Genomic DNA, 20,770 nt, shown 5'->3' with positions numbered 1-20,770 from the left:
ACCCGAGCATGTCTAAAAGAAACACACAGGGCAGAAGACAGCAGCACATTTCCTTTTCTTGCTGGAAACACAGGATTACTCATGTTGCATCTGTGATCAGGGCATTGTATCACGTGAGGCCCTAAAGGATCTCAAAAACCCATAAATTTCACAAGAACGTGATGAACGACATTGGTGTTTGACAGCAATTTTACTTAGTTTACCAAAATAAATCTTTGGCAATTCCTTCTGCCAAGTGATTTAACTGAAACAATTTTCGATGTGACTCAAGCTTTTTCTCAGTGTTTAAGTAAAGAGAAAGATACATCTGCCACATCTTGTCATTGTCAAGTTCTCAGAGTTCCAGCACGAAAAGAGTTACAAACCAGCCATGATGTAATGCACGAGCAGCACAGTTGCTACCCATCCAGTTTAGTGAGGCGCAAGCATACACCCAAGGGATGCCCAAGCCTCCAACTGAAATCAAGCTCACGCCTCTCCGAACCCAATTTTTCTTTGCAGTGCTCTTGTTGAATATGCACCATGCCCAACACATCTCCTCCAATGCAAGATACTACCTACGGCAATGTTACATTGTGCTAGAAGAACATGGCAGAGATGTCAATCCAATATAAATGATTTGGCTTCATTACCATTGCTGCTATTTTAATCATACAGTGGATGTACTGACTGTTTGACGGCAAACGTGCTCACTTGGCCATAACCCTGTACATTGCCCAAAATGCTTAGTGTATTGAAGAGAAAAATGTGTTATTTCTGTGTCGCTTTCCCCAGACAAAAGCACAACAAAGTAGCATCACCCAAATTGAGCATTACCTGCACTACATGGCAATAGTTGATTCAGTCACATGGAAACAGCAGTCATGTTGCCGCTCTGTGGGCATATAGCTTTTTTGTTAATTTTTTTGCCATTCCCCTCTATTATCTCAGACTTTCTACTTTCTGACCCCTTGTGTTCTTTCATGCTGGAGCACATGCTTGGTGTTGCTGAGAGCTACCAGCAATCAAAGTCGCATTTTGAATTCTTCATTGTGCTGCCTCACGGGGCACAGTGTGCACATGAGACATCAGGTGTACACGGCTTGTGCATGGCAGACACAATGCCATATAGGTGCCGCACCACAAAGCAGCCTTCGCTTCAGGAATATACCTTTCTGACGAAATGCGTGTCCTTAGCACATATAGCGCAGCTGTGCTCGTTGCTACGCAATCTCCATTATAAGGAGAAAACCAAGTGTCAATGGAAAAAGCCTGCGGGGGCCTGCAACACAGCTGGACTACCCACTTTTTTCAAAATGTATGATTAGGGAAACTCTGAACACTGCATATGGCACTTCATCATTCTACTCATAACTGTAGCCTCGCACACAGTGACTGATGTGCTGGGTGGTGGTGGTAGCAGTTTATTGAAAATAATTCTTGCTGGCCACGGACACTGCCACTTGTTTCTTGGACACTCGATCTGCAACCGCCAATAAAAAGAGGGACAGCGAGGATGACAGTTAGGACAAACTAAAGACAGGAGGGAGCAAGAGAGGACAGAGGATATAATTACAATTTACAACTATGTGAGGACTGCATTTACACAACCATATGAACACAAAGAAAACAGAATTAACTGCTTGTAAAGAGGGGTCCTATCACAGTTCCAGCTTATACATACGTTCACTGAAGTTAAAGGATCCCTGCAAAGATTTGCAGGGATCCCTGCACCTATAAAATGCGTGCGTTATATGGAGTAGAGGCTAATGAGCATTCACACTGTGTACAAGTCCTCAAAACCTAGCTGATAATGTAGAAATCATGTTTAAAAATGCCTGCGCCTCATGGCAATGTTCAGTGCCAGCCTCTTACGCGAAATGCTGCCTCATGGGGTCATGAGGTCCATGTGGCATCAGTCGTGAAAGAGCGCGTATTGGCTTGCAAAAACCGCAACGTTTCTAGACGAAGCAGGTTAAGGAGGAGGGGTGCACGGCTGGCAGGGGATTGCAACACATTGCTCCCTTCCGCCCTCCCCTCTACTGCAGTGCTGCAGCAAGGTAGAGTGGAAAAAAAAAAAGTAACCAATCAAGCCACGTGACACATTTGTAGACGGACCGTGGTCCTGAGCTGTATTCTGCTTTCCTTCTGGCTTGCTGCAGTGTATGAGCGGAGGGAAAAAAATTGAGCGTCTTTTTTAATTGCCGATATCCCTGGTGCTACATAAGCTACATCCAAACTTTATCAGGAAGATGGTGGGCGATTCATTATCTGTCAATCTTTTGCTTTCCTCACCTTCAATGGTCGCCATTGCAAGGACCCATTAGGACTTACTGAGTAGACAGTTGTTCACAAGTAATTCAAGCCAGTCGAACAGATGGCATGAAAGCAGCAAGGAAAAGTAAGTACTAGAAATAATTTTTAAATTTAAAGGGACTATGCAAAGAATTCAGAGTCGCTTGTAAATATTTTCAATGCTTAGAAATGATGCTAATGAGCATTCACACCAAGTATAAGTCTTCAGAACTGAGCTGGGAATTTATTATTAATTTTTTAAAAACGTGTTTTTTAAAATTCGCGGGCCGATTGGTGTGCTCGTAGTGACCGATTTTAGAACTAAAATCGTGAAAAAAAGACGTCACTGTAGCCATGACGCCACCAGGCCACCACACGCTGTCATTCGCTGGAGCCACGGCAGCCACAACGTCACGGGCACATTCCGGTAGCCGTGAAAATCGTCTGCTCGTGCCACCTCGCGACCCTCTCGGGCAAGCGCGGGCCAGGGCACTGCCTTCGTGCATATGTTTCAATTTTCCTCTGTCGCCTCCTTCTGTCGGGAGTTCTGGAGCCACTCGCACGGCTCTTCGTGGGCACACATAGGGCTCGATGCCCATCGCGGCCATAAGAGCGAGCAGTCGCACCTCGAGATCCGGGTTTATTACTGCTAACTACAACAGATGACAAGCAAAGAAACCCGACGCGCGCCGCAATCCAGAAAGGCGAAGAGAGACCAGAGAGATGCAGACACGCCGCCGACGCTGCTGCTGGGGTGCTAGGATCGACAACCAGAAGTTGCAAAGCGAACGTCATCTGATGACGTATTCAAAGGCGGGGCCCAGTCCCAGACCTGTTTTCTTAATTTTTGTCTAGTGCCCCACGTGTACGAGTTGAGGGGGGAGGAGAAGCATAACTTTTAACCGTCTGTATCTTCATTGTTATTGATGCTAGTTCAAAAATTCTTGCGTTGGGGTGACGAGTGATGAAATGCCTATCTTTGTTGCATAGTCCCTTTAAGGGTGAAACAGCTGTTAGCAGTGACAGGACCATTTCAGTCAAGTGGCTTCTGCACATCATCACCACCGGACAGATTAAGCCCACTGCAGAATGACACCTTCTCCAACTGATTTCGAATGAGCCCTGTCCTGAGCCAGTCTAATCCCAGTGAATCTTTCAATCTCACCTGCCTCCCTTTGTCACCCCCTTCCAATTATCAAATTTCCAGCTAATAAAAAGGCAATACTACAAACGCAATGCGCTCACTTGCATTTCTTGTTTCTACTGTTGTAGGCTCATAATGGGATAAACAACTTCCTTTAACAAGCAATCACAAGTGGCCTTAACTGGAGGGTCTCAGGTGCATGGTATACAAGTCCCTAGAAAGTCTGCGTTACCAGCATATGTGCTCAGTGTGTTGATGGTACATGAACTTTTCTAGTTCACGTGCTTCAATGGATTAGTGCATCACATATACTTGACTTTGACTTGATCATTACCGAAGCATCCCATACCATCGACACCAACCCAATTCTCAAAACGTCAGCACTGGGCTAAGCATACCCCTAAAATCCAGCTGTATTATGCACAAGTCTATCTTACATTTTGTTTTGCTTCACCTTCACACAAGATACAAATAAACTCAAGATGAACGGTTGGGCTAGCTGTGCTGTGGTGGGTGAATTTAAGCGTGCAAATAAAGCTACATGAGCGCTTATCACACAGGTGTGTTCTGAACAAATGCAAACCCATTTCCTGTGCAAACGGCTCTGTGAATGCCAAGAAGTTGATCTAGTGACAGCCTGTGGACGCCCATTCTTAGACAAAAGGAGCATCCATCAGACATTGAATGAACAAAGTATGCACATGCAGAGAAATCTTCTGCACATTAAATCTCTTGGGAGGTATATTCTATGAACATTTCCTTAATATCGCTGTCTGGGAAGCGATGACCCGATGGCAAATTTAGAGTAACAGAAGGGAAAAACACTGCCCTGAATTACTACCAGACTTGAGCACAGTTTCCAAAAATAAAAATGACCGTGATTACGCTTTCTGAATAATGCGTCTGACAAGCACAGCTCATGCATGCGTTGCAGTATCCCAGCGTCTGCTGCACCCCAAGAACAACGTTTTGCCTGTTCTGACCTCCACTTCTTACATTAACACGGCGAGCTTGGCCACTAACCGTTCAACCAATCATGCAGAGAGTAGTGATGTTATCTACGAGCGGTGAGCATGCTCGAATGGCTCTATGCTTGCGGTGCTGTCACAGTGCAGGCTCATATGAGTGGTGCTATGCAATAACGCTGTGCTAACCCCAATGGATACAGCGTGAATGATCTAATAGCTGCAGTGTAAAAGTGGTCAAAACATTCTTTTGAGAACTTTCTAGCACTAGTCTTTAAGAGTTGTTCATTGAAATGACTAGGCACTGAAAGCCTTGCCTTAGAGTCTGTGAAAAAGTGTGCAAATTGCATGTCAGCTAAAGATGTGTTGTGGCTTTTCTTCAGCTCTAGTCAGTGAGAACTTCGAGAATGAAATTACTTCAGAACACCCTTTGCAAAGCAATTTTTTTTTTCTGTAAAACAGCACATGCATTTATGGCAGCTTATTTTTCCTCACATTCCCACATGAAGAAAGAATGGGGTGGAACCGGCTCCTGTCAGATGGTGTTTCTGCCACAGGCTATAGCAGTACTACAACTGGAGATGAAACTTTTTGCACAAGATTATGTGCTCTTAGAGACAGTGCTTTTCCAATGTAGATGAAAGAAGGTGCATGTTGTGATTAGTGAAGCTTTCCTGCCAAGAAAGGCATGTACAGCTGGCGCAGCAGACACCAATGCCCCAGGGTAGATGTCTCAAGAAAATCTATCGCCCCTAGATGTTCCCGACTAAGCCAGAGCACAAACCTGGAGCTCGAAACACATACCTCAGAGCAACTACTTTGGTCACGTGGCACCTTTGGTACCGATAACACCTGCTCATTTTCACATTCTTGGTTAAGGCGGCCCAGACGAGGAGCCCTTCAATCTCTCCAGTGCTCCCAGGCGCAATGCCTACTCGTCGATATCATGGAAAATAGGGAGGACCACTGACCAATACTGTCATCACTTCCCATGGAAAGAATCTGAGTGCAGAGAAATCTAAGAAAGGGTACACACGACCCCTGCATTCGTAAGAAATGAGTATGGTCCTGCGAGCTGCCCTCATGAATATGGAAACTGCAAAGTGCAAAACTTCAATGACAGGTTCATTTAGTGAGAGGTTCATTGATGCCATGGACTCTGTGGCTATGCTTAGCGCACTGCCAAAAAGTAATCAGAGGCACCTGCACTGCCAAAGGCCCAGCACCAGTTCAATTTCTATTCTACATTCAATTCAATTTCTATTAGTTATTCTACATTTATGTCCATTCCTGCCACTGACTAAACACAGGAGAAACATCTACACCTTTTCTCCCCAGTAAGTGCCTCAAGAGTAACTTTATTGCATACAGGACGACGATGACGAAGAGAGGATTTCTTTTTGGCACAGCAGCCTGTTGACCGCTACAATACGCAATTAAGTGCAACACTACTGATTTCATGAAATGAGGGGTTTTTCTCTCTCACATTTGCGATCACCATACACAGAATACCGTAGTGGTGGTCTAACTGTCAAGCACATGCATCATATGCAGCAGGTACTTGGTTCAAATCCTGGTGCCATGTGGCTGCTCACCGAACTGTAGAGCAGTCATGACAGCCCAATGATCAGATGCCTGCTTCGTGGTCACCGCACTTGTCATCATACTGTGGAGTACCATGGAGGATCACAGGTGTTCATGTTGCATGTTACTCAGGTACAATGTGGTTACTTAGTAAATCACACTGCCTGGCCATGACAGCATAGGTCAGGTAGAAATCCCACTGTAACAAATAAAGAATGGTTTGCCATGGGCGCTCTCCTCATACAAAAGTGACCAAGGGGCAATGTAATACGAGGGAGAGTCAAATGAAAGTGAGCCAATGCGAATATATGAAAAACGGGGTATTTTATTGAAAAGTAGTCTTCATGAGCAAGTCCCACTGACTAACGAGTCGCATAATTCCCGTCTCCTTGGGTTGCTGCTTCAAAAAGTCTGACTCTTTCACGTTATCGTCCGACATGAACCTGGTTCCCTTGACCTGTTTTTTTCAATTGCCCGAAAATGTGCAAGTCGTAAGGAGACAGGTCTGGGCTGTATGGTGGATGTTGTTGTTTCCCATTTGAACTTTGCCAGTTTTGTGTTAACCACATCAGCGATGTGGGGATGGGCATTGTCGTAGAGCAAGATGACCCTATTCGTCAACTTTCAACGCCATTTGCCCTTGATCGCAACACGCAGCCGATCGTCGATCTAGTGTTTCACAATAGCAGAAACGACAGTCTCTCCAGGTTTAGCAAATTCGATCAGTAATGGCCTTTCACGATTGGAAAAAAAATGAACAGCACGGCGACTAATTTCTTGTTGGGAAACACCTTCAGCTGTCAAAAAACTCATGACACTGCGCTGCTAAACTCGTGGAACGTCCATTATTTCACGCAACCATTTCAACGAAGTGTATGAGAACAATAAAGAACATTTATCCTTACACCTGCGTGTCACTTCCATAAATGAGAGATGCCTGTGTGCTACCTGCATGCCTCGCAGATAACGGACCTAACCATTATTGCGCGGAGGGGGTTAGCTCACTTTCATTTGACTCTTCCTCGTAAAATCTGTCTGCAGCTACTTATTGCAAACATTTAGAGGGTTGGACAAAGAGAAAAGGATAAGGAAAACCTCAGTAACTTCCAATTTGCTGGCTACGTTACCCTGGTAACTTACAATGATTTTCTAGCACACAACAAAGGCCTCAAAACAGAGTACAATGATAAGAAAACTAGAGTAGCAATCAAGAACCTGGCAAAATGACACTTGATGGTAGGCAACAAACTACTGAAACTTGTAAAAGAATATATCTGGGCTAAGCAGTACACACAGGTCAGGACCGTGAGAAAGGAGTAACGAGAACAAGAATGAGCTAGGGTGCATTGGGCAGGCGTTATTGGGTTATGGGCAAAACTTTTCTGACACCCCTCAAGAGGACAGCACCGTATTTTCTCGCTTATAACCCGCATCAAGAACTGAAAAGACGCAGTGAAAAGGTGGGGGTGCAGGCTTTTTGCAGATTGCAAGTGGACAGGGATGGGGAATCTGGATCATGATATTGTGCAGTGTCGCATACAGTGTCTGCAATTCTAATCGTCATTTACACACTTCAAAGCTCGTAAGCGGTCAACAAAGGGGTATGTGCCAAATGCATGGCAAACGGACTTTATGTTCTCACACCGACGGGACACTAGATATCACACTGCTTTGCCAATGGATCATCAATGAGTGGAAGGCAGTCCCAACCGATATGGTCCGCAAAAGCTTCAGTAAGTACGCACTCAGCAAAAGACCACATGGATAGAAAGATGACAACATGTTCAACAGCGGTGACAAAGCCTCGGAAGATGGCAGGAATAGCGATAAATGAATGAGGTGAATCTAGCTTTCACCTAGCTTTTTGAAGTAAACAACTTTCGATAACAAAATTATGCCTGTCTGTGCAATTATATAAGTGCCCAGTCATAATTCCCGACTTTCAGTCAGTATTTCACAGCTGCATCCTACAAGTATTAACTAGTGGTGTTGAGACTGAAGTGGTTATCAAAAAGTTGGAAGCTAGACGAAGGGCAATGAAGAAAACTAAGAAAAAGTGTCAGATTCTAGAAAAATGCAAGGCACCTTCCCAAACCTAGGCAAAAGGGGGCAGAGTTTGATGCCTAGCATTGGCCAGTTTATGTTCAGTGTTGTGAATGAGACAGAGCCATGGGGTCAGTCAACAACAGCTACTAATATATTCCGAACAATACTGTATATCCAAGGAAGACCAAGTGTAAGCTGCAGCAATCATTCAAGGAATACGAAGGGAAACATAACTAACAGAGTACTACTATATACACACATTTATATTTGATTGAGTGCATTCACATGTAACAAATTATACACTAGTGACCTTAAATGCAGGAGTCAGATTACACTCTGACAGAGCACATGCAGATTAAACATAAGCAATCAAAATTACAAGAGACAGGTCAATATCAAAGTGGAAGAGAAATTTCAAATTGAAGTCGTTGAAAATGGACATTAAGTGACTGGGCGTGCACAGACAGTCCATTCATCACAATTAAGGTTTTTTCAGAACTGCCACCCTTGAGAACTGCAGGTGGGTTCATCTCTGGAAATGCGGCGTCAGCAGCGGATTGACGTCTTGGAAGTGCTTGGCAAAGGCTTTACCCCACTTCCGCTCGCCCAAGGAGCAGACCGGGTTTGGGTGCAAGCGGAGCAGGCGCTCACGAACACTGTCTTTGTGTACCAAGTGGCAGAGCAGGCAGTTCCCACGAACACACATACAAAAGCCCAAGGTGCCTCACACACAAGCAACAAGCATGTTCATTCCACACTTTGGCACTGCTTGGCCATCATGCAGGCACTGGCAAAAATTGCAGACGACCAAACAACTTAGGGGCTTCGGCTCTGACGACAAAAACAAACACATAAGTACACTTCCTCCCACACTGCTGGTGGTAACCTAGAAAGCCAGAAATGGAAGGAATAAGTAAAACCAGCTGCTTTCCATATGCGCTCATCTGCAGGGCAGAGGGTACGCTCTGCGAGTATGGCTTGACAGGAAACATATGGACGCACACTCGTACGCACACATGTACGCACACTCGTATGGTATCACAAAGCTACATGCATAATATCTGCAAAAACACTAGACATTTCTGCAAGTTTAGCTGAACAGAAATATTGGAAAATGCGGGAGCTCTGCCACTTTTGTGAAAAAACAAACAAACAAAGATACAGGATAAATGTTAAGAGACAGAAAGAGATTATAATGGGTTAGAAACCAAACCTCTGTTAACGGTACCCTAACCTTCGATATCATGTGATGTGGTGAACCGATAATAAGTGGTCTGTTAAGCAACAGAGTGCATTGAAAAGGAAAGAAAACGTAGCTGAGGATTGTACATTTGAAAGGCGAAACAATATTGGGAAATTTATTGGGATAGGGTAAGCCGCTGCAATCATTCAAGGAATAAGAAGGGAAACATAACAGAGTACTATGTACAGATATTTGCATTTGATTGACTACATTCACATGCAATGTAAATTATACACTAGCGACCCCAACTTCAGAGTCAGATTTACACTCTATCATATCACGTGCAGAGTAAATATGAGCAAACACAATTACAAAAGACAGATCAATAGCAAAGTGAAAGGAAAATCCCAAACTGAAGTCATCATTAGCCAGGCTGATGATGATGACATATTCTTTATAACTGCACAGCTTTGCTGAGATGTTGATGTGGGCAGCTGTACTTGACGACAAGTTGCGTTGGTCACTTTCAAGGGATGTCTTGGAGTCCTAAGTGAAATTCTCACCAGCCGAGCTATTACTGTGTCTGCAGAACAAATGTCTTCCTATTGGTTTCCATTATCCCAGCCCTGTGCCAATGAAGGGCAGCCAATGTCTGAAAATTTAGAAACCTCACCTTCGCAACTAACAATCTGCCACCCTTAAGTTTTCTTCCTTTGGAATCTACTCTACTGCCCTAATGGACAATAAGATTTCCATCCTCCGTACTACATGCCTTGCTCAAGACAACTTATGTCTTTTGAAGTTTTGATTTAAACTGGGATGGAATTAGCTCATTTTCTTCACTCATACATGCTGCTCTCTTTGCCACCCAATGTTGAACCCATCATTTTTCTTTCACCAGTACCCACCACCATGCACCCTGATGAAGACCACTTTACAGCCCTCTCTGGCCCTGAATTTTCTTTCTCTTTGTCAACTCTCAAGCTACATTCTTATGAGATGCTGCCACAGCAACTAGTCGAGGTACCATTAAATCCACGTGAGCTCATATCAGTTACTCACAAGGTAAGGATCCATTGCTACAGGACTTTCAGGCTTTGCACACAAGCGCCCTTGACTGTAAAATAGGTACAACCTCACGTGATGAGCTGCCAGTGGGAAAATGCAAGTGGCATGCAACAATGACTTCTTTTGGTGAGTCAATATTTAACTGAAACCAGATAAGGAAGGAAAGGAGGCATGAATGGATAACCTCTGGTATGTGGTCCAGATGGAGAAGTGCACAGAGCACGTTTTCATTTGTATGTGGTGGCTGGTCCCAGACGGGCCGTGTGATGGGATCTCTTCGAGATGTAGACAGTATAGCAGTTGATCAGAGAGCAGAATACAATGAGAAAGAGGGAACTCACCCGTGACTGTCAGATTAATTTACTTCAGAATCAGCTACCAAGTCACTTGAAGAGTATTCAATGCATCGCCAGCATAGTTGAGTGAAGAAAGGAGAAAATAATACCTGGTAACAGCACCATTCAAGAAAGGGAAATATGGAACCAAATAATGCACACCTAACCTCACAAATTAATGATGCTATTAAGGCCAGCACTGGATAACTGTCTCCTTCATTTATGGCAGTGAACAGAAGCTGCGACATCAGCTAGGATGTGACCGTAACCATGCCTGAACACCTGGAACTGGCAGCATGCAAGGCAGGGCTTACCATAAAATGTGGATGAATTTGTCCGCCCGGATATGTCATCCATGGACCTTATGTCTGCGTTGCTTGTCCGAGCATAAGCCTTGCCGTTTGCGTCACTGTAAGTAAAGAACATGATTATTTGGACTTTTCATAAAGGTGGGCACCACTTTGCTAACCTCTGTCTGTCTTTACGCACACTTCTGTCTGCGTGCTTCTGCCACGCATTGATGAAGAGGTGCTAGTGCCTTTGCTTTTTGCAGAGTGCTTTTTGTATGTGTTTGGCCTCTCCTTTAAGGTTGCAATGCCATCCACAGCAGCAGCATCTTTCAGTCTTCTGTTGGGAACACTGGGCTCCTGCAGAGAACATGAGGACTCTTTAGCTGCCAATGCAGCATTCTTGGTTTAGGTTTATTAGGTTTTAACGTCCCAAAGCGACTCAGGCTATGAAGGACGCTGTAGTGAAGGGCTCCAGAAATATCGACCACCTGGGGTTCTTTAACATGCACTGACATCGCACAGCGCACGGGCCTCTAGAATTTCGCCTTCATAGAAATTCCGCCGCCGCAACCGGGACCAAACCCGCGTCTTTCAGGTTAGCAGCCGAGCGCCATAACTACTGAGCCACCGCGGCGGGTAATGCAGCATTCTTGATCTGAAGTGATTCAGATGCTGATTAGTAGTGGACCCAAGAATTGATTAAGTGATAACAAGACAAACCAGAAGAACAAATCACAAGGCCTTGTTTTCCCACACACCTATTCTAATATTCCTATGCTACTGCATTTCTGATGATGTGATCATTCTAGAAACAGTAAAAATAAAGTTGAAGAACTTTTCAGGGATTAATTTGCGCCAACCAAATTCTTTTGCATCAAACCTGTACTTTAGATGTCACAGTCCTGTACACGAATTACACATTATCAAAAGTAAACCTAAAGTTTGATTGACCACTGCTGCTTACTATCACGGATGCTTTCCAAAAACATGCAGTGCATATAAATGAGGAGGTGGTGTTGCTCTGCCACACTCCCTTTCTGATTCGTATTGTAACGAAGTGGTGACCGCAGTCAAGACAGTGAGGAAGAGAGCGAAAGAAGGCTTCTAAAAGAAACTGCCTTGCGCCCACAAGGAACTGGATGCAACAAGCGTGCTCGGCAGTCATCGAACAGAATGCCCGCCACTCTCGGCCGTGGTCAGTTTAAAGCTGATAGCAACTCTCGAGATACGCGTGCAAGGGTACCACAACAGTCTGGAACCACGTAGAATCGGCTCCGCGGTCAATCGAGATAAATCTGGTCGCGTCTTGCATCACAAAGCGACGTGCCGGCAGCTTTGAAGAATAAACAGTACTAAGATTCGCGGCATTATTTTTCGTTGGAAAGCTCCTCGACCTTGGCTGAGTCGATGTTGATGCCGTAACGCCGATACAACGGCGAGTCACAAAGCACTTCAAACCAAGGCAGAAGCATTTCCCTCGAGACTTGACTGGCCAAATACGTGGTTTTCGCAAGGCGCCTACATCACGATCGGTTTGGAAGTCCCTCTGCAGTTGCCTTAAAGTGTCAACCGGAGCGTTAACGATCGGCCCCTTGATTCCAAACTGCCCGCTTCGCCAGTTAATTCATTAGCCTACGGATCTGCATGAACGGGATGCGCGGCGAGAGCAACCGCTCGGCCACATATCGTTAAGCACCGGCAAGCGCCGGGAGGCATAGGCGGGTATTTATAGCCATCGCTCACATTGTAGTGGAATCGTTTGCTCAGCGAGGAAGTATGTATACTTGCATCTTCTGCACACACTTAACGTAGCCAAGACGTCTTCCTCCCACTCCGGGAACGCACCGCGAAGCGTAGCGAGCATTGGTTCTCTCACCGTGCCCTGCTCAAACCACAGTCGATCGCACGCATGTCCACACGGGTTCTCCGCAACGTCCTCGTGGAAGCGATTCGTGGCTAAACAGATGGCGTGGTTGGTCAGTCGTCGGCTTGACTCTTGTTGGTCAACCTGCGTCGCTGTAGCATCGCCACTTCCGCCGGCGGCCGAACTAGTGGTCGACGTAGCAGAGGCAGCGGCCCTTATCCGCTCCCGTCTCGCACGCTCGCACTGTCGCTTCTTCTCGAGTCGAGCCTCGCGTTCCTCGTCAGTTTCCGCCAAAACCCGAGCACGTTTCCGCGCCCTGTCCCTAGCCAACGCAGCTTCATGCCGCTCCCTGTCATAAGGATCATCAGAAGCAGCCCGACGCCTCCAATACGCGGTCGAATAACTTACCCCACCAACCCGCCTACCACCCATCCCGCTTACGCCTGCCATCAGTCAGCAAACAATGCAATTAACTGTAAGCAGAGCGAATCACGTGACACATCACATGCACAACTGGCGAGGAGGAGCGGCCGAGCAGCAGCCAGCGCAGCGTGAATGCCAAGCGCGCAGCTGTGGCAACGAAGGTGAATATCGAGGCACCTGCCACGCGCGATTTTGCACATGCGGCGCGCCTCGCGTTGGAAAAAGCCCCAGAAGTATTTGACATGGCGCAGGTACCATTTCCAAGCTATGATACGCAACCGCCTGTGGTCTCAGCCCCATTCATGTCTCCGCCAAATGCAGGAGCACTTCCGTCTGCTCCTGTCATCTCCGAGATGCAGTCTCCGTTCACTTTGGCTTGAGTGAACTACAGTATTGCGCGTTTTTATCGTGAAGACTTGCAAAAGTTTCCCCGCCTCGACCGCTGGCTCATTTGCGATGAAACTGCACACACAGCTTGCGTATTATGGTAACTTTTGTATCGTAGCAAGCTTGACAACGGTACTTACTTAGTTGAGCGGTGCATGATGCGAAAACGTAATCGTCTACGAAGAGATCGCGAACCAAACCCCGCAGACGACGTTTTTTTCGCTGAATGGCGGCAGTGGCGCCATCTGTTTTTGGCAGACGAAAGCTTCACGACAAGGCCGCCGAGGCGAGCGTTTCGAGAAGCGCGGCCCTTTGAACGTGCCGTTCCGGCCGTTTCGTCTGCTTCAACTGAAGCGCTTACAACATTTTCGGCTAATTCAGCGAAAAAAAAAATCAGAACTGATTTAAAAAACTGATTTCAGCTTCGCTGAAAAACCTTGAGGGAGCCACCTTGGAAGCTATCTTTGGTTCATTAAACATTGCCTGGGAGTCAGAAGAGGTACCCGAGCAATGGCTGCAAGCAGCTATCATCGCTATCCCAAAGCCCGGAAAACCTCATGACAACATATCCAATCTTCGCCCAATTTCTCTCACGTCTACTCTGTGGAGATTGTGGAACGTATGCTGGCAAACCGTCTGCAGTGATGGCTAGACGTACATCACTGGTACCATCCGTCACAGATTGCCTTCTGCCCTCACCTTGGTGCAGAGAATGGCCTAGAACATTTATCCTCTATGATTCTGATCGGTGGGCGATCGTCCCATATCCACACAGTTCTCGGCATGGATGTGCACAAGGCACATGACCATCTCAGTCATGCTGCCCTCAATGAGGTGCTAGACTGGACCCACTCATCCACAAACATCTGCACCTTTCTTCACACCTTTCTTACATCTCGAGAGTTCGCCATCCGCATGAACAAAGAAAATGTGGGATCCTTTCGGCCACATCATGGTGTACCACAAGGGTCAGTTGCTAGCTCCACTTCTCTTCAGCATTTGTCTCCTACCCTTGGCATGGTGCTTGGGAGACATTGCTGACCTGCATGCACTCATTTATGCAGATGACATTACAGTCTGGTCTATTCATCCATCTCTCCAAACTCAGGCCACAGGCTTACAACTTGCACTGACAATTACAGATCAATGGTGTTCTTTTGTAGGAATCACGTTGTCGCCCCAAAAGACGGCTCGACTTCCCATCGCGAACGCATGTGGCTGCCGTGCGTTTAACAGCACCCTTGTCAGCCTTTATCTGAACAGAAATAGAATTCCAGTTGTCACCTCACTCCGCATCCTTCGCCTTGACCTGCATGATACCGGCTCTGCAAGCCCCTGGCTTCATATAGCATGACAGAAGGCATCACAAATGCTGCATCTTGTCCGCCGTATTTCATAGAAGTCAGGTGGTGGCACATCCACCATCGCCCACCTCCTCATACGTTCTGTGCTACAGCCAAGATTGATTTACCAAGCCCAATTCGAGCACATGACACGCACAGAGTGGGATCACTTGGAATGGATCAATCGAGTAGCAATGCATGTAATTATGGGCCTCCCACAAATTACTCCAATTTACGCCCTCCAGGCCGAGGTGCAAATATTCACGCTTGACGAAATAATTCACCAGCGTCGCCAAGCATGGTGCCCATAATGCCGCAATATCCCTAAATCCGCAGCTCTCGCAAAATATATGAAAGATGGCTCTGCGTTGCCTATCGTTTCCTGCCTGTCACGACCACTGTGGCTTTACCAGCAAGTTACAGACAATAAGCCTATGACTCGAGTACACTCAAGTTCCGTAGGCCACCTGAGTGAGTCTAGTGTGGGGACAGGAGGCAGCTTGTCTACAGATTGAAAACTTCACTACGGGAACACGTGGCATATGTCGATGCTAGTGAGAGTTAAGATCATGTGACCACGGCTATCACTTTCCCTGCATTATTACCACAAATTGCAACATGCTCATACACTTGCTTCCTTGCCTGGCTACCGACATAGGCAGAGCTGTTGGCCATTCAGGATGCATTAAGCATCCTATTTCCACCGTTGCCATCCAGAAGCCACCTTGACATCCTCACAGACTCCTCAGGTGTCATCCGTAGTCTGTGGCGTGTTCTGAACACCGACTTATTGGCATAGCTAATTCAGGACATAATAGAAAAATTCTCCCTCACGATATGTGTATGATGGATTCATCGAGATGCCCACCCCACACAAGCTTTGGTGGATGGAGCAAGTCACGAGTCAGCTCCTCCACGTCCCCTTCAAGCAGCCCCAACCTCTCCGGTGACAATACTCCTTCAAGAAAAAGAAAACCTTCGGCAAGCCACGCGAGCACTTCTCCTATTGTGCAGCACCACGCCTTGCATGCTGGGAAGAGGTCTTGCTTAGAAGGTTATGCCTCCGAGTCGCCCTCACCCCAGCGTTAACCTGGTCGTGGCCGGCACAGTGCCATGCCCCTTTCAGTCACACCTGCCCCTTCTGTCCCGCTCCTGTCTGCGAGGCAGACACAAAACACTTGCTTTGGACCTGCCCTTCTTTGCGTGCTATCCGGCAGAAACACCTGCTCTTGCACTGTAGAAACACCTGCAGTTCAAGACACATTGATCGCTGAAGAATATGGATTTAAAAATTTTATGGCCAGTTAATTCAAACTCATGAAGTCCTTGACGGAAAGAACGGGTCGCCATCAGTTTGAAGTGAATGGCAGTGTACTGTAGTTCTGGATCTACACCCAAAAATTGGTGTCGACTTGCGAAATCAGCCGGGGGCGGCGACATCAGTAGCTCACTTTTTTCTCCCTTTTCTAGCTTATAACAACTCTGTTTCCTGTGACAGTGATTTATTTGCGGTATCCAATTGATAAAGGCAAACCTCAATTTGTCCTCAGCAATCCGTTTAACAGGTGCCTACTTTATTTTCAGTGTTCTGCACAAAAGAGTCATCCCATCTCAGTGCCAAGCAAAAGCGTTATTTTCAGAACTGACAGTTACACAAAAAAGTTAGGCTGGTTTAAGCATGGCTTGAACTTAGTTTGAAAAGCATAAGGTCAGTTGTGGTTGGCTTAGCTTGGTTATGCCTTACTTGATGCATTTGGCTAGGCAAACTGCATAGCTGGTTAGGCGTTCGTTGCTCACGTCCATCACAGATTCACTCACTCGACCCTCATCGGCCGCAGCTGCTGCTGCCGCAGCAAGCTTGGCATGCTTCCGTGCTTATAGCAAGCGTCTCGGTTGTTCAGGGAGGGTCTCGGCAGCCTCTATGGCATGGTTGTGTTCTCTCTATCCCACGGCTTGCCGCCGAGCTACATCCACTGGATGATCAGATTTGGCCTGACGCTTGCAATGAAGCGAAGACTTAGATGGCCCAGCCGCCGCAGCACCGTCCCTGGCCAGACAGAGGAGCAAGTGCCACGGAACAGCTGCTTATCCTCTCTAAAGCAGGTCACGTGTTGCAGTGTGACATCCCTCACTGGTTCAGTTGGCGCAGCAGCCTGGCAAGACGGAGGAGTGGGCACCATGGTACAGCTGTGGAGTCACGTGGTGTGGCGTGACAGACTCGCGCTGAGCCGGCTCAAGGTCAAAGTTGCAATGCTGAATAACCTTAGGGAAACTTGGCGTAGTAGAGCTGATGCTCTAAAAAATTTTTGACCGAGATGCTTAGCTTGGCAGAAATGGCTTTGACCAGTTCGTCCCCTGCTCAATCCCTGCGGCGATCAGCAATGCGCAAAGTTCACCATTTCCAAGAGAATCCTAGCTGACCACTGATCACTAAGCTGCCCTCCAAGTCCAAGAAAGAAAAGTGGGCGAAGTAGCAAAAGTTTTGCATTCTGAACGCCCTTCACACAGCTTACGGAGAGTGGCAGCGTTTAGCCACTGAGTGCATAGGGTCTCATCCTTGGGGACACAGTGGAATGAGATAGCTCTGCGGTTTCACACCTTGTGTTGAGCCACTTCAGGCAGTTTCTGCAGCTGAATACACCACATACGTTCAGTATCGATGACTTCAGTATCAATGCCCATGGCCAGCATAACTTGAGTGTGGTTTTGTAAAAGAACTGCTCAGCTAGCAAAGAATACTACGAGTAGAATGGCCAAAGAAGCGAAACTGATTAAACCGGGAAAAGAAGCTATGCACAAAATCACTGGTAGGAAAACTTGTCACGAAGCCTACACGTTAAAAACATGGCTTTTGATCGGGGTTGCTCAACACAGTGTCATAGATGGTGATGATGTCATTAAAAAAAAAAAAGCATCACATCAAAATGGGTGTGTCACGTGGCATCGAAATAATCCACAACACAGTATGGCCTCAATAGGGAGATGTGCCTGTCTCCAGATGTTTAGAATTTACTCTCCCCATAGTGAACCAAGTATACTACATACACTACAGAGTCTTCGTTGACCAAACTATAAGGGTACTGCTATGGGTACTGCTATGGGCTAGTTGGTTCGAAATAATAGAAAGGAACAGCGCAAAGGCGGGACAAGGCATGTGTCGTCTCTCTTCATCATCCCATCTTCACACTGTTCCTTTCCGTTATGTGCTCGGTTAATTCAGTTCATTTGATACACTGAAACTCCCATTTTACCAGGCTTCACTTTAGTCTGAAGTAGCTCCAAGAGATCAGGCCAACACATTTCTGATGCAGTCAGTGTCTAGAAGTACCATTGACTTCCCTCCCTTGATGGCCACGCATTGCTTTAGTCCCAGGGAGTTTGAGGTAGCCATGTGTGAGGGGTATAACCATAGTAAAGAAATGTTTCTGACACACTGCATGCATGAAGGTCATGTCATTTTCCACAAGGTCCTATAGTAACTCCCTATCGAGTAGATATTTCTTAGAAATTATCTGAAGACCCCAAAGAAGTCAAATGACATGAGGTTACATAGCGCAAAAAGCAGGTACACGACAGAACACAAGCGCTAATGAGCCTAGCTCTCACTCACACGATTAAAAGGTTGGAGATCAGGCGGCTTTACCGGGTGCCTGCATCTGTTGGACGTAGATAAGGTGGGTACTTGTCCCTTGCTCACCAAGCGCAGACATGAGTCACACAGATGGAAAGTGGTAAGGTCGGCAGTGGGGAAGTCCTCTTCAAGCACTGCATGACAATCCGCCGGTAATGCTGCGAGACTAAACCACAAGCGATCGCACACCGAGCAGCTGTACCCAAATGGGCCATCCCTGAGTAGCATAGCACAGGCATTCTTAGCTCCTTTAGCTTTGGCATATCTCTCTCTATTTGCTCGAGCTTCAGCAGCGCGTACAGCTGGGTCTTCACGTCGACGTCGTTGTGCCCTGTTCTCCGCGGCACGTACAGCTGGGTCTTCACGTCGACGTCGCTGCGCCTCTGCTTCCGAGGCACGCACTGCTGGGTCCTCGCGTCTTCGGCGCTGTGCCTCGATTTCCGCGGCACGCGTTGCTGGGTCCTCGCGTCTTCGGCGCTGTGCCGCGGCTTCCGCGGCACGTACTGCTGGATCTTCGCGTCTGCGCCGTTTCACCTCGATTTCCTCGGCACGTAAACTGGGATCCTGTCGTCGCGCTTTCCTTCTCGCTGCCTCGGCTGCACGAAGAGCTGGGTCTTGGCGAGCCCGGCGCTTCCGTTCGCGATCTCTTGCCCGTCTCAAAGCTCGCTTGCTAATACACTCAGCTGTCTGTTCGTCCATGCCTGCATCACTGGTATACGTACTGTACGTCTCAAAGCTTGTGCATCAGCACACTACGTTGACTATGACCTCCATGGCTGGTGAACAAATGCAAGCAGTCGATGAGTCGACGCAGAACATGCCACAGAACATATGTGCCTGTCGCGTCGGTATGTATGAACGCTATATATGCTTCCGCTGGGCACGTGCCGCCGAGGCACATGGACCACTTGTTTTCACGCAGAGAACCCGCAGAGGGCGGAGCCTCCTTCTGAAACAAGGCAGTCGGCGCGCGCGATTTTTGAACGGCGCTAGTAAACCTGTCTGCTTTCACTCAGCAATTGCGCATCCTCTGAATGCGTGCCTCTTTCAGAGGCAGTTAATTTCGACCCAAGAAAATGGAAACTTATGATTACTCATGCAGCATCAGTAATTAGGCCCAGCGGTGTCACGAGGGGAATTGCGGTCCGCACCGGGTGCAGAGCTCAGAGAGATAAGTTGAATGATAGGAAAAAAAAAAAACAGAGGTCGGCCGGAAAAATGAATATTCCTGCTACCCTGCACTGGGGAAGGGGAAGAGGAGATGAAAGAGGGTCATGATGAGTGACATGTGGTGGAGAGAAGAGAGATGAGAATATACAGGGTCTTCTGTTTTTATGTGCCGGAATTAAAAAAAAAAATCCTGTGCGCAAAATTCTGGCCTAATAGATACATTATCACAGACAGCGTTCACAAGGTAGGATATTATTGCCTAAGTTGTTTGAGATCTAAATAAACATCGGTACTTGTCTGTATTTGGCGGAATTGACGAGAAACTGTTTTCGGCTACGAGTACAGTTCTTGCAGACTCGAGCCAAGCAGCCGATCTCATAGGCTGCGCCATCTGCCGGACGGCGTGGCAAACGACGTCGCGGCTCGGTGGATGCGAGAAGCGCGCTCTCTTCGAAGGTGGGGTTCGTCTGCCCGCCGGAATTAAGATCACAAGGAACATCACTGCTTCTGCTACTAAATACCGCAGTGAAAATGTGATACCAATAGCCCACACTAATAACTGGTAAGTCGTCCCTTGCGAGTTGCATGTTCACCTGGCAGATGGCGCAGCCTGTGAGACCGGCTGCTTGCTCGCGTCTACAAAAATTGTACTCATAGCCGAAAGCAGTTTCTCGCTACTTCCACCAAATACAGGCAAGTACCGATGTTCATTTAGATCTCAAACAACTTAAGCAATAATATTCTACCTTGTGAGCGCTGTTTGCTGTCAATTAGGCGGGTATTTTGAACAAGAATTTTTTTTTTAATCCGGCGGATAAAGACGGAAGTCCCTGTACATATGGCACGCACATCTGACATGGCATCACAACCGCGACGCAACATAAAGGGGGGGGGGGGGGGGGGGGGCATGCAGAACTGTGAATGAGCTCAATGTCTCAATTTCGAAACTCACAGCCTTCTCTGACTAGTTGTCTGAGAGTGCACTTTAAGCCGGAATACCTTGGCTATAGAGACACCTCGATGTGGCATATGAAATTCGCCTGGTTATATGCGGCCAAACATT

At 47.0% G+C, this 20,770-nt stretch overlaps 1 protein-coding gene across 6 annotated transcripts; it reads right to left on the bottom strand.

Annotated features, from left to right (window-relative positions):
• Positions 1-1,383: 1,383 nt before the first annotated feature.
• Positions 1,384-19,858, bottom strand: LOC144128151 (uncharacterized). Of its 6 annotated transcripts, XR_013313703.1 has the most exons (5): positions 18,517-19,856; positions 11,069-11,246; positions 10,914-11,008; positions 5,979-6,166; positions 1,384-1,462 (listed from the first exon to the last, which is right to left on the bottom strand). XR_013313703.1 is itself a non-coding variant. In XM_077661253.1 (4 exons), the coding sequence occupies exons 1-3, from the start codon at positions 19,234-19,236 to the stop codon at positions 10,962-10,964; spliced, it is 945 nt and encodes a 314-aa protein (XP_077517379.1). In that variant the 5' UTR covers positions 19,237-19,858; the 3' UTR covers positions 1,384-1,462; positions 10,914-10,961. The 6 variants fall into 6 exon arrangements, 2 of the variants coding, with proteins under 2 accessions (XP_077517379.1, XP_077517380.1); XR_013313705.1 differs by lacking the exons at positions 11,069-11,246; positions 18,517-19,856 and adding an exon at positions 12,766-13,155; XM_077661253.1 differs by lacking the exon at positions 5,979-6,166 and having other exon boundaries at positions 18,517-19,858.
• Positions 19,859-20,770: the final 912 nt, after the last annotated feature.

The sequence above is a fragment of the Amblyomma americanum genome, chromosome 4, assembly GCF_052857255.1.
Source record: "Amblyomma americanum isolate KBUSLIRL-KWMA chromosome 4, ASM5285725v1, whole genome shotgun sequence".
Lineage (NCBI taxonomy): Eukaryota > Metazoa > Arthropoda > Arachnida > Ixodida > Ixodidae > Amblyomma > Amblyomma americanum.
The sequence above is the reverse complement of the archived record's forward strand: the minus strand, read 5'-3'. Positions and strand labels throughout refer to the sequence as shown.

Excerpts from the sequence above, each read along its gene's own strand:
- LOC144128151 (XM_077661253.1), bottom strand. The coding sequence starts at position 19,236 with ATGGACGAACAGACAGCTGAGTGTATTAGCAAGCGAGCTTTGAGACGG. Across the intron at positions 11,247-18,516 it reads ATCTCCAACCTTTTAATCGT|GAGCCCAGTGTTCCCAACAG; the intron begins GTGAGTGAGAGC and ends TGTTCTCTGCAG. Across the intron at positions 11,009-11,068 it reads GTGCGTAAAGACAGACAGAG|TGACGCAAACGGCAAGGCTT; the intron begins GTTAGCAAAGTG and ends CTTTACTTACAG.